Consider the following 13,896-nt stretch of genomic DNA (forward strand, 5'->3'; position numbering starts at 1 on the left):
TTTAAAGTTGCAGAAACATTAGAAAACAAGAGTTAACTGATGCGGTACCTGCATTCTTAGTAGAGTGGAGTGAAAGAGATTCTCTGTTTCTTTCAGCTGATTGAGTTCCTCACTCGTTGGTGGTTTGTATAGTTCTCTTTTACTTAACTTCAGAGCCCCTATTAATCCAACATCTGCTTTTTGTTTTTTCTTCATGTCACTGCTCTTCTTTCCAGATCTTTTACTCTGATCATCTTCTTCCTCTTCATCAACACCACTGCTTCCATCATCTTGGAATGATTCTAGATCCTTTAATAGTAAGCACAGGAAAATGAAATTATAAATTACATTTAACATATTACTATATACTTGCATACTATATATATATAGTGGCAAATCTGTAACAGCACACAAGTGTTACGTACCCCGTAACTGGGTGTCTTACCAGCAAAGATAGAAGTATCCATTGGAGTCTGGTACTATTTACAAAACATTGTTTATTAGTAAAATATACAAATCAATATCAACAATGCAAATATACAGACAATACACGTTAGCAACACTAAACCTAAAAGTGTGGGTATAATAATAATCAATAATAAACAAACTCTATCATTATCTAGGGCAGGGGTCAGCAACCTTTACCACTGAAAGAGCCACTTGGACCCGTTTCCCACAGAAAAGAAAACACTGGGAGCCGCAAAACCCGTTTGACATTTAAAATGAAATAACACTGCATACAACGTTTTGTTTTGCCTTTATGCTATGTATAAACAAACTATAATGTGTTGCATTTATGAAATTGATGAACTCCTGCAGAGAAAACGAAATTACATTTCTGCATGCAACAAAAGCATTTTGAACTCCGAAAAAAAGACGTTGGGTTGAAGGTTACTTTTAAGTAAAATACTCAACGTCTATTTGAGTCCTTCTTGTATTTATGAAAAACGCCAAACTTAAATTTGCCGCCAGCAGCAAACCAAAAATAACGTCAGCCAGCTGTCAACCTGAAAAATAAAAGGACTATTTCACTGAACAATGAAAACATATGAATATACGTAAAATAATAGGCAATTAAAATATTTATCATACTTGTTCAGGTTGACTCACACCTGACAATGCAGTCATATTCAGTAGGGATGGATCGATGCTTAGGGGAGTGACCGGGAAGGATAATGTGTTTTTTTCCTCTCTGAACTCACAGAAGCGTTTCCCAAACGATGTTTGCATTGCGATGATTGCAGAATGTAAATACTCCGAATTTATCATGTCGTGACCTTGTTTGAACTCTCTCAAATTGGGGAAGTGAGACAATGTGCCTTTCTGTAAATCTCTGGCAAGCAACGTCAACTTGCGCTCGAATGCCAAAACATCCTCCAACATGTGCAGGGCTGTACGTCCTTACCCCGTTGAAGAGCTGTGTTCAGCGTGTTCAGGTGCCCAGGAAAGTTTTCACTTCTTCCAGACACGCGACAAAGCGTTTCAGCACCTCCCCTCTGGACAGCCAGCGATAAAAACACGTTGTAGCGGTGTGCTACACGCAGTAAACTGCAGTCAAAGATAGCTTTATTCGAACTAAACAGCCTTGCTTTTAAGCCTCCCTCAACCCGCCCCCCATGGGCGCGGATGCTGCAAAAGACACGTACTCACAAACCCCCGTAGGCTATCTCCCTTAGCCTGAACGCTGGCTAATTGTGAGCCGGTTCGGATGTGTCAGGAAATGGGTCGCCACAACGTCTTATTTAGATTGTACAAGATCACCATAATCTTCAAATTTAGATTTACATTTCAAAAACTAACAAACTAACATAAAATACATTTTAATTAAATACTGACCATGTAGCGGTGTGCTACACGCAGCGCTAAAATTACGACACGGAGTCGGTAACTGCAGTCGAAGGAAAAAACTTTATTCGAAATCTTCAGCCTCACTTTTAAGCCTCCCTCAACCTGCCCCCCATGGCGCAGAGGCTCCAAAGCTCTGTGCTCGCAAACCCCCGTAGGCTATCTAATTGTGAGCCGGTTCGGATGTGCCAGGAAAAGGGTCGCCACAACCAATTATTTCCCAAAGCAACAGGGAGCCGCAGCACAGACGTAAAAGAGCCACATGTGGCTCCGGAGCCACGGGTTGCCGACCCCCGATCTAGGGGATAAAGAATTATTATGGGAAAGTATAAAGTTCAGTTCAGTTCATGTAGGCTGAGGTAGTTGTTGGTTCTTTTGTTGTAACCGTTGGATGGAGAGAGAGGGGGGGGGTGAGCAAACAGTGACAGCTCCAGTCATTTAAACCTTCCTTTACTTTCTAGATCCGTCGATGTGGTGTTGTGGCCATTCAGGTATGACCCCTCTGTCCTTTAGCTAGACCGTTCTTCTATGGTGGATTCGTCACCCAGGCAAGGGTGGACACACACACAAGCCCCCACCGGCCTTGCTATACACACTGAACGTTAAAATTGACCGATCCTTCGTTCAGTCTCCGATGCTCCACACTTTTCTCATGGATTCCAACACTTAAGCAGTGCTCACTAGTGTGTCTCTGGTGCGTCTGAGGGGTGTCTCCCCAGACCTCACTTTTATCCCTACTCACGGGGTCTCAGATGTCAATCAGTTTTGAATGGCTTAGCCCATCAAACCAGCCCACTCCGGCAGTCCACTGAGGAATTTTAATGAACAGAATAGTACCAAGTAAACAGCCCTCTCCGGAGCCGTAAGTCTTACAGGAGTCATAATATGGTCTCTCTCCCCCAGTGTTATCAGCAGCAGATGTTCCCACTTGTTTTCCTCTTACCTGTGTCTCTCTCCCATGAGCAGCTTGGTAACAGTAATAGTTTGTGATTCTCCCAGGGGAGGGGGACATGGGCAACCTTGCACCCTTCTGCCCATCAGAGCTGTTCATCCTTCGTAACACAAGCCACATGCAGACTCCACCATTAACTGGAAATGACTGTTTGTAATTCTGCTGGAACCATTGCACGGGAATGCATAGTAACCAACTCTGCCACCATATGCACCAATTTTCCACAGGAAGGCAGAAAGATAGATTACCTTAAGATCACTCAAGTATGTGGGAAGTCACATTAAACATTGTACAAATTTGATCAACAACTGGACAGAGGAAATTCCAATCATTATCTTCTTAAACAGTCTGATGCGAGCCACCCTCAGTACTAAGGCTACGTCCAAACTAGACCGGATAAATCTGAAACCGAAGCTTTTTCTCTTCATTTTGATCCTCCGTCCATACTGAAACGGCATTTCATCCCCGAAAATGGAGATTTTCAGAAACGATCTCCAAAGTGAATAAATCTGAAAATGCCTAATATCCGGCGTAGTGTGTACAGGGTAACCGGCTATTTTTAAAACCGCTGTCATGACGTGCCAGAACAAATGGTGGTGGCAGCTGGCAATTTCATTGTTTTCTTAAACGCAACCTCCAACACCACAACAATATCTGACAATAGATGTGTAATAGCCTAATGTAACATTGTATGGAAATACAAGATAACACTGATGAAGACATGTTTCATACACTTAACAAGGTGCTTTATTAATGTATTGCTTGTGCAAACATTCAATAGATGCAATTGTCACTTCTGCTCAGTAACTCGTTTTATTGCACACATTAAATACAGCAAAATAATACACAAAAACATGGCAAAAGTAAAGGCGAACAACGGCAAATTTCACTTTTGTCCAGTAACAAGCCTTATTGCATTTAGTTGTAGCTGTTGTCCCTTTCATTGGTGAAGATACTATGGCTGTAGGAAATGTTTCTGGACAAATGCGCACCGTCTTTCGTTTGGCAATTCCTTTTAAGTTTTTCTAGTCTGTAACTGGACAAACGTGCACCAAATATACCGTTTCCTCTTTGCTTGTTTTCTGTGTGTCCTGCGCATGCCCAGTAGGAGGAGATTTGCCCAAATATCCGTTTTAATGCAGACAGAGGTATTTTTAAAAACGCCTAGTGTGGACGCCTGTCATTTTTACGCAAAACCGGCATTTTCAAAATTATCTGGTCTAGTGTGGATGAGGAAGTGGAGGGATGGGTTAGTAAATTTGCTGATGACGCAAAGGTTGGGGGTGTTGTAGATAGTTTGGAGGGCTGTCAGAGGTTACAGCAATTGATAGGATGCAAAACAGGGCTGATAAGTGGCAGATGGAATTCAACCCAGATAAGTGTGAGGTGGTTCATTTTGGTAGGTCAAATATAATGGCAGAACATAGGATTAACGGTAAGACTCTTGGCAATGTGGACAATCAGAGGGAGCTTGGGGTCCGAGTCCATAGGACACTCGAAGCTGCTACACAGTTGACTCTGTGGTTAAGAAGGCATGCGGTGCATTGGCCTTCATCAACTGTGGGATTGAGTTTAAGAGCTGAGAGGTAATGTTACAGCTGTATAGAACCCTGGTCAGACCCCACTTGGAGTACTGTGCTCACCTCACTACAGGAAGGATGTGGAAACTATAGAAAGGGTGCAGAGAAGATTTACAAGGATATTGCCTGGATTGGGGAGCATGCCTTATGAGAATAGTTGAGTAAACTCCGCCTTTTTTCCTTGGAGCGGTGGAGGATGAGGGGTGACCTGAGAGAGGTGTATAAGATGATGAGAGGCATTGATCGTGTGGATAGTCAGAGGCTTTTTCCAGGGCTGAAATGGCTAACACGAGAGGGCATAGTTTTAATGTGCTTGGTACAGAGGAGATGTCAGTGGTAAGATTTTTATGCAGAGGGGGGTGAGTGCATGGAATCGACTGCCAGCGGCAGTGGTGGAGGCGGATCCAATAGGGTGTTGTGGTGAACTACGTGTGCCTGTCTGGACACGCCCACTGCTGACTGCTCCTGTGGCTCCTCCCACAGGCCGCTGTATAAAGGCGATCTGAGGCCTGACGCTCGGCCTCAGTCTCCAGGACGTAGTATGATGGTCACTCACTTCTGGTTCCTTCTTCCAGTCAATAAAAGCCGATATCTCGCCTTACGTCTCAGAGTGAGTTATTGATGATGCATCAGGTGTTTTAAGAGATTCCTGGATAGGTACATGGAGCTTAGAAAAACAGAGGACTATGGCTAACCCGAAGTGATTTCTAAAGTAAGTACATGTTCGGCACAGCATCATGAGCCAAAGGGCCTGTATTGTGCTGTAGGTTTCCTATGTTTCTGTTTCTACACTGAACTTGAACCATATCACCAAATACTGCACTAAGCATCAAAGCCTTTCCAAGTTTGAACCAAAGGGCTGAGTCCAAAGGTGGGTTGAGAGTCACTCTTTGACATAAAATGACATTTTACCACCTATGACTTCAACGGCTGAAGTCCTATTTCAAGCAAAAAAAGATGATAGTGGTGTTAGACATCAGCTCAGCTCCATGGTATCATTGTCTTATGTCTTTCATGGCAGGGTCTTTATCTGAACCATCTCCAATTGCTTCATCAATGACCTTCCTTCCATTAGGTCATGGATGTTTGACTCTGTTCACAACTCTCCAGTAAGTGAAGTTGTTCACACTTACATGGAGCAAGTTTTAAGCAACCTTCAGACAAGGACTGATAAGATGCATGTAACATTCGTACTATGAAAAATCCCCAGTAGTGACCCTCTCCAATGAGAGATCCTGACCACCATCCAGGTCATCCAAAGTCGTCACAGTTACTTCCTTCAAGTTCATGTTTATTGTCCTCCAACTGTACATATACACGACCAAATGAAACAACTTTCATCCATGCTATGGTGCACTCCCAATACATATATATCACACAACACATAAAACAAAATACACCTTACTTCCCTACTGTCTTGTTTATTATTTACTGTAATGCCTGCACTGTTTTGTGCACTTTATGCAGTCCTGGGTAGGTCTGTAGTCTAGTGCAGTTTTTTTCTGTATTGTTTTTTACGTAGTTCAGTCCAATTTTTGTACTGTTTCATGTAACACCATGGTCCTGAAAAACACTGTCTCATTTTTACTGTGTACTGTACCAGCAGTTATGGTCAAAATGACAATAAAAAGTGACTTGACTTGAGTCTCCTGCAAACTGATAGAGGCTCCCTGACACCCGCAAATGATATACAATATCCCCGAAATTGATTTTTGGGGGAGCAGGAGTGGGAGAGGGAGAGGTGAGTTTAACAGGCGTCATTAATTCATTAGCATAGCTAACGTTATTTAAACTAACTGGCTAGCTGCTAAGGAGCCACTCTGTTGCAGGCATCCCACCTGTCCCGGGAGTCTCCTGCAAATTGATGTGAGTTTTTACAAGTTGGGATGTCTGTAAACAGCAAACACCACACTGTCCTAGTGATGAAACCTCAGTGGTGGCAGGGTATTCATTAGTCTCACAGTCTGGGGGAAGAAGCTGTTACCCAGTTTGACAGTCCTAGTCCTGATGATCCTGCATCTCCTTCCGCATGATGGTGGATCAAAGAGATTTTGGGATTGGTGGTAGTCTGAAAAGTCATCTTGGGAATCACCATTAACCAGCAACCAAACTGGGCTGTCCATTAATTAGATGTGGTAGATTAGGTGCTGCACTCAGCTAAAAAAAAAGAACAGTACAAGAACAGACCTTTTGGCCCACAATGTCTGTGCTCAGCATGAAACTAATCTAACTGATCACATTTCTCCACACATGGTCTACATCGTTATGTTCCCTGCCTCCTCGTTTGCTGGTCTAAATTAGCTCAAAGTTCCAAGTACATTTATGTATACTGCACACAAGCTTGAGATTTGTCTTCTTGCAGACAAGCCACAAAATAAACACAATAGAACCCCTTAAAAAAAAACCCACACAACAAAAACCCTCAAACACCCAATGTGTGGAAAAAAAGAACAAATCGTGCTGTAGAACTTGTAATGCGTGACAGATGACACATACTGCTCATAGCAGAAGTTGTTCTACACAAACACCATCATTGAGTTGTTGTGGTCACTTTAAGAGACGGTGTCGGATGTAATAACATCAGTGTAAAATGATTGCTTTTGGTTTGCTGGTAATGGAAGTCAAGGGCTGCAGCTTTCAGTAAGCACATAAAATGACTTTTGCATGTTTTATTCACAAAACCCAACATGGTGAACAATAAAAAGTAAACAATTAACACACAGAACATTAACCGCAGAGTCCATGAAAGTGGAAACCACAGCCATCAAGCCAATTCAGCAGTGAGGAGAGTGAAGCCAGTCCAGGAGCCACCAAGTCAGTTCAGTGCTGTGGTGAGTGCTGATAGTTGTAGGCCACAGCTACAGAATCAACTCAGCATTGAAGTGCCTTGAGCAAAATAACGCAAATGGTTTTAAAAAAAAATGTAAACCAAAACACATGGAGCATGAGCTGCAGAGTCCCTGAAAGTTGGTCCACAGCTGTGGAACCCGTTCCGAGCTGAAGTGAGTGAAGCCCATCCAGAAGCCCGATGGCTACAGGGCAATAACTGTTCCCGAACTTAGTGGTATGGGACCCAAGACTCCTGCACCTCCTGCCCAAGAGTAGTAACAAGAAGAGAGGGAGACTGGTCAAATGCAGGCAGGCAGCTCTGAACACCTCCTCTCATCCTCGACAATTTTAACCTTTCTCAATGCTTGACCTCTCAATCTACCTTGGCTTAGCCCTTGTACCTGATCCGTTTGCCTGCACCGCACTTCCTCTGTAACTAACACTACATTCTGTTGTTTTTGCTTTGTACTCCCTTGATGGAGCATGAAATAAAACAAAAAAAATGCAGATGCCAGCAATCTGAAATAAATACTCATCTGATGGAAATACTCATCAATTCAAGCAGCATTAGTAGAGAGAAGAACAGAGTTAATGATAAAAACAAGAGATTCCACAGATGCTGGAAATTTTAAGCAAAAGAAAAAAAATGCTGGAGGAACTCAGCAGGTCAGGTAGCATCTATGGAAATGAATAAACAGTCAATGTTTCAGACTGGTACTCTTCATCATATTTATTACCTACAGGATTCACACCACCAGGTTCAGGAAAAGTTATTATTCCTCAACCATCAGGCTCCTAAACCAGACGGGATAACTTCACTCGCCTTCATCACTGAACCTATGGACTCACTTTCCAGGACTCTTCACTTCATGTTCCCAATATTTATTGCTTATTTATTAGTAATTTATTCTTTTTTGTATTTGCAATGTTTTTGCACACAGCCTGTCAGCCTTGTTGTGTCCCAAAGTAAAAGAATGTCAGGGTTGCATATAGTTTTTTTTTGATAATAAGTTTACTTTGAAGTCCTGATCAATGGTCTTAGCCTGAAACATTAACTGATCCTTCCCGTTCATTGATGCAGCCTAACTTACTGAGTTCCTCCAGCATTTTGTATGTGTTGAACAGAGCTGATGCTTCGGGTTGATCTGTCATCTGCAGGACTGTTACTCGTGTTTTGGAAGTATAGGTGAGGATTACGACTTAAGCCCTATACTGGAATTAAGGTCTTGGTCTGTGAACGCCTTTTCCTCAGACATCCTTACAGGAGGCAGTGATGGATTTTGTCAGGAATTTGATGGCGCAGTGGAGTCAGGTTTGTGTTGAGAGTTGTTGAATAGATACTTTATTGATCCCAAAGGACACTATAGTACACAGATAAACAATTAGAAGTAAAAAGAGCAAAAAATAAGTTGCCCAAGCCTAAGGGGTTCGCTCTAGCAATTTAAATACTCTTTCCTAGACGGACTTTCAAAGGGGGACTCTGCAAGGACCACTATACTGACTCCAACATTGTTGGGCCGAAGTTGGTGCAAGGTAGAGTATGCACTTTAACAACACCTTTAGGAAAGAGATGAATGAGTGATGACGATTCGCTCAAGATCTGAAACTCTTCCAACTGCATGCCGTTATGAGTTAGTTATAACAATCTTGGTACGTGGGGGAGACACCGGTGTACCCAATTCCTTACACGAAAACCATTCCGATCAATGAAAACAGTGCACACACCTGTTGCTCGACAGCTTGCAGACCGGATTCACACCTCTTTCTCTTCATCTTCCCCGTGTGTTTTAGAGGATCAGTATCTCCTCCACATGTGCTTCCCAGTTCCGCTCAGTGTGACTCCATGCTTTGTCGCAGTCCTGCCTCCAGCCACCCGATTGGTCCAATGCCGCGCCACGTGCTACGGGAAGCCTCAGGACTTGCCCGTGATGTCAATCACTGCATCTCGAAATGCTTCCCGGCGGCTGCCGCTGCAGGTTTCTGAAACTCGGCGCAACCGCCGCAAGGGCTGGGTGGGGAAGGACCACAGTGAGAGATTCTTCTCCTACTGGAGAGGGAGGAGCTGGGTTGCAGCAGGAAGCCCCTCAGTTCTTATTGTAGCAGTATACCACCCCGGAGTAGCACGCACACATGCTGGAGGAGCTCAGCAAGTCAGGCAGGATCTATGGAACCGCAGAGTGTCACATTAAGCGGCAGCAGTGCTATTGATACGCATGAATGCAATTGAACAGTCAGTGCAAAAAGCATTGACTCTGAACGTAAAGAATAAAAAGGCGTTGAACGGTTTATTCTTGTAAATATTTCATTATGAATGAAGTTTGTTTGGTTTTGAAACTCTGTTCAGAGCTCACTTGGGATGTGGCCAGTTTTATTTTTCCTTTTGCTATACGGCTCTTTATATTGAAAGAGAATTTTGAGCACCATGTTAGTATCAAGTGGTTAGTTCCTTTTTTTATAGTCATTAAATATGCCAGTCGATAGTTTGCTATGCAACTCATCATGCTCTGGTAACTTTTGGAATGCTGCGGTGTGACAAGAAAAGGGAGCTTCCCATACTGATTTCCATTGAGTGAATGTTTATGGATGGCACGTGCGATGCGGCTCTCGAATTCATGCGAACATTGTTTCTATATTATTTCACAAACAAGAGAAAATCTGCAGATACTGGAGATCCAAGCAACACACACAAAATGCTGGAGGAACTCAGCAGGCCAGGTAGCAACTATGGAAAAGAGTACAGTCGACGTTTCGGGACAAGACCACTCAGCAGGACTGGAGAAAAAGATGAGGAGTCAGGGTTAGAAGGGAGGAGATTTGCAGTTTTTAACGTCATGTCTTGATGACAATGCTTCCTGATGATAGAATTCGACATGAAAATATTAATATATAAAATCGGAATCAGATGTATTATATGAGTTGCATATTCCGTTTTGTGACAGTAGTACAATGCAAAGACATGAAAATCTATAAATTATAAAAAATGCAAATGTAATGAAATGACAAGATAAAATCCACGGGGGATGCCTTTTCTCCTTTGGATTTTGTATGTGGTGCAGGCGTGAAGAACAATTGGTCCTACAGTATTTAACTGTTGGATAAATTCGAGGATGATTTTACTAAATGAAGCATTTCGACTATGGATATCGTCCCGCTGCCAGATTCTGGTGTATTTTGTAGGGATTGGTACCGGTTCAGTATTGTCACATGTATCAAGAGACGGTGAAAAGCTTGTCCTGCATACTGTTCATACAGATCAAATCATTGCACTGTGCATTGACATAGAATTAGGTAAAACAAGGGACGCCATGGAAGCATGGTGGAGCCCTGGGAATTCCTGCGTTCAGAGTTCAATTCCGGCACTGCTCTGTGAGGAGTCTCTGTACATCCTCCCCATGGAATGTGTGGGCTTCCTCCAGGTCCTTCAGTTTTGTCCCACAGTCCAAAGACAAGCAGGTAGGATAATTGTCATTGTAAATTGTCCCATGATTAGGTTAGGGTTAATTGGATTAACCCCAGAGAAAGGTTGAACAAGTTAGGTCTCTATTCATTGGAGCGTAGAAGGTTGAGGGGGGATTTGATCGAGGTATTTAAAATTTTGAGAGGGATAGATAGAGTTGACGTGAATAGGCTGTTTCCATTGAGAGTAAGGGAGATTCAAACGAGAGGACATGATTTGAGAGTTAGGGGGCAGAAATTTAAGGGAAACACGAGGGGTTATTTCTTTACTCAGAGAGTGATAGCTGTGTGGAATGAGCTTCCTGTAGAAGTAGTAGAGGCCAGTTCAGTTGTGTCATTTAAGGTAAAATTGGATAGGTATATGGACAGGAAAGGAGTGGAGGGTTATGGGCTGAGTGCAGGTAGGTGGGACTAGGTGAGATTAAGAGTTCGGCACGGACTAGGAGGGCCGAGATGGCCTGTTTCCGTGCTGTGATTGTTATATATGGGTTATACTGGGGTGGCATGGATCAAAGGGTCAGAAGGGTCATATAAGAGCCAAACAGCCGAATTCTGTTCCAGTGTCTTACGGTTTTAACAAAGTAGTGGAAAAACAGCAACTTCCCTCTTTTCCTTTCAAAATTTTCTCCCTCTCTCTCTCACTCATTGACATGCTATTCTTGCTTAATGCCAGATTTCACACCTCTGTTTCAGAAGTTGTGACAGTTGCCAATTGGTCTCCATTTACCAGTAAATAAAACAACATATAAACATTGATCTGAAGACTTATTTATTTATTGGGATACAACGTGGTATAGGCTCTTCCAGGCATTTGAGCTGTGCATATAGCAATAACCCAGTTTAATCCAAGACTAATCACGGGACAATTTACAATGACCAATTAACCTACCAACTGTTACATCTTTGGACATTGAGAGGAAACCAGAGCACCAGGAGAAAACACACACAATCACAGGGCAAACGTACAAACTCCTTACAGGCACCAGCCAGAATTGAACCTAGGTCATCTGTACTGTAAAGCGTTGTGCTAACGACTATGTCACCAGGCTGCCCATTCACAAACTGTCAGAATATGTTCTTCAATTTTAATTCATCTCTGATCAATGTCGAGGGAACGATATAATTCGTGTTGCTCCACCAGCCAGAATATATTCATGAACTGGGGTGAAGTTCTTGAGACTTGTACATTATACAGTACTGTGCAAAAGTCTTAGGTGTACACTATATATATATACACACACACAGCATATACTCCATAAGATAAAGGAGCAGAAGTAAGCCATTTGGCCCATCGAGAGTCTGCTCTGCTATTTCATCATGGCTGATCCAATTTTCCTCTCAGCCTCAGTCTCCTGCCATTTCCATGTATCCCTTCATGCCCTGACCAATTAAAAATCTATCAATCTCTGCCATAAATATACATAAAGACTTGGCCTGCACAGCTACTAATTGCAAGATAATCCCAATTATCTAACTTCCCACTAATTTTTGCCCTATTATATGCCTTCTCTTTGGCTTTTATGCTGGCTATGACTTGTTAGGCACAGTTGTGTCATCTTTCTTTTAGAATACTTCTTCCTCTTTGGGATGTAGATATCCTGGGCCTTTCGAATGGCTTCCAGAATTTCCAGCCATTGCCGCTCTGCCGTCATCCGTTGTGTTCTACTCTAAACAATTCTGGCCACCTCCTCTCTCATGCCTCTGTAATGCTGATACATCCAACTTTAGCTTCTCCTTCTCAAGTTTCAGAGTGAATTTGATCATATTCTGATCAATTTCCCCTAACTGTTCTTTCACCTTAAACTCTCTAATCAGTTACTGTTCATTGCACAACTCTCAACCCGGGATAGCTGATCCCCTACTGGCCTCAACCACGAGCTGCTCTAAAAAGCCATCTCATAGGCACTCCAGAAATCTCCCCTCCTGGAATCTAGCACCAACCTGATTTTTCCAATCTACCTACATATTGAAATCACAAATGACTATTGTAACATTGCTCTTTTGGCCTGCATTTTCTATCTCCTGTGGTAAAATGTAGACTATATCCTCACCACTGTTTGGCGGTCTGTTTATAACTCCCATCAGGGTCTTTTTACCCTTGCAATTCCTTAGCTCTATCCACAAAGATTCAACACCTTCTGACCTTATATCACCTCTTTCTAATGATTTCATTTTTTACCAACAGAGCAATACTGCTCCCTCTGCCTTCCTGCCTGTCCTGAGGGAGAGTGTCTAAGCCTTTTGCACAGTACTGTATTTGTCAATGTTGAGTGGAGAGTGAATTTGTAAATCTGGTGGGAGCAAAGGGTGTTGGGAATGGCGAGTTTGGAGCACCATGGGAGGGGGAGTGCCAAGGCTGAGGGAGGTGGTGCGGGTACAGGCACACACAGCCTAGAGACACCAGGCAAGTTAATTTGATTCCAAACAACTGGTTTATTGATCATTACAAAATGTCTCTCTGTGCTTCTCACTCCCTCCTCTCTTCCCTATCTTTATTCTTTGCTCTTACTTCCCCTCCTATTGCTCCAATCATCTTCTGCCCTTTGTCACTTCCACCTATCACTCCCACTCTCTCATCTGCCATTACTCCCCTCACCTGAATCCACCTATCATCTGCCAGCTCTCACTCCACCCTTCCCTCTACTTTCTGATACAGGCCATTTCTCCTCTTTCTTTCAGTACAGATGAAGGGTCAACTGTTTATTTCCCACTATAGATGCGGCCTGACTCATTGGGCTCTCTGAGTACGTTGTGTGTTTTTCCTCTGATCAGCCGCCTTTCACATTACCATCTCCCTGCTCTGATTTTTGGACTATTGTTGAATACCGCTGCAATCAATATGCTTGATACCTACCACAAAATAATTGCTCTTTCACTACTTTTTCCAGGATGGCACAGTAACATAGCTTTACAGTGCCAGCTAACACAGTTCAATTCCTCTACTTTCTCCCCATGACCACATGGGTTTCCTCCAGGTATTCCAACTTTCTCCTACATTCCAAAGACATACGAGTCAGTAGGGTAAGCATATTGTATGCATGCCATGTTGGCATTGGAAGCATGCCAACACTTGCCCCCAGCATGTCCTTGGACTGTGTTGGTTGATGATATAAATGACGCATTTCACTGCATGTTTCGATGTACATGTAACAAAATAAACCTAATCTACCAAATTTCATCCTTCAGATCAGATCTTTATTTGGTCTCATTGTCACAAAAGGCAACTTCCTGTGCAGCAGGGGTTCACAAGTTAGT

The 13,896-nt window shown here is 42.9% G+C and overlaps 1 protein-coding gene across 1 annotated transcript in view; it reads right to left on the reverse strand.

Annotated features, from left to right (window-relative positions):
- nol6 (nucleolar protein 6 (RNA-associated)) overlaps positions 1–9,068 on the reverse strand; it is a 109,071-nt gene extending 100,003 nt beyond the window's left edge. The window contains exons 1-2 of the mRNA XM_059989613.1: positions 8,911–9,068; positions 49–288 (exon numbers count right to left, since the gene is read on the reverse strand). Coding sequence (XP_059845596.1) covers positions 49–288; positions 8,911–8,958 — 288 coding nt within the window. The 5' untranslated portion in view covers positions 8,959–9,068. The remainder of the gene's footprint in view (positions 1–48; positions 289–8,910) is intronic.
- Positions 9,069–13,896: the final 4,828 nt, after the last annotated feature.

Source organism: Hypanus sabinus, chromosome 14, assembly GCF_030144855.1.
Source record: "Hypanus sabinus isolate sHypSab1 chromosome 14, sHypSab1.hap1, whole genome shotgun sequence".
Lineage (NCBI taxonomy): Eukaryota > Metazoa > Chordata > Chondrichthyes > Myliobatiformes > Dasyatidae > Hypanus > Hypanus sabinus.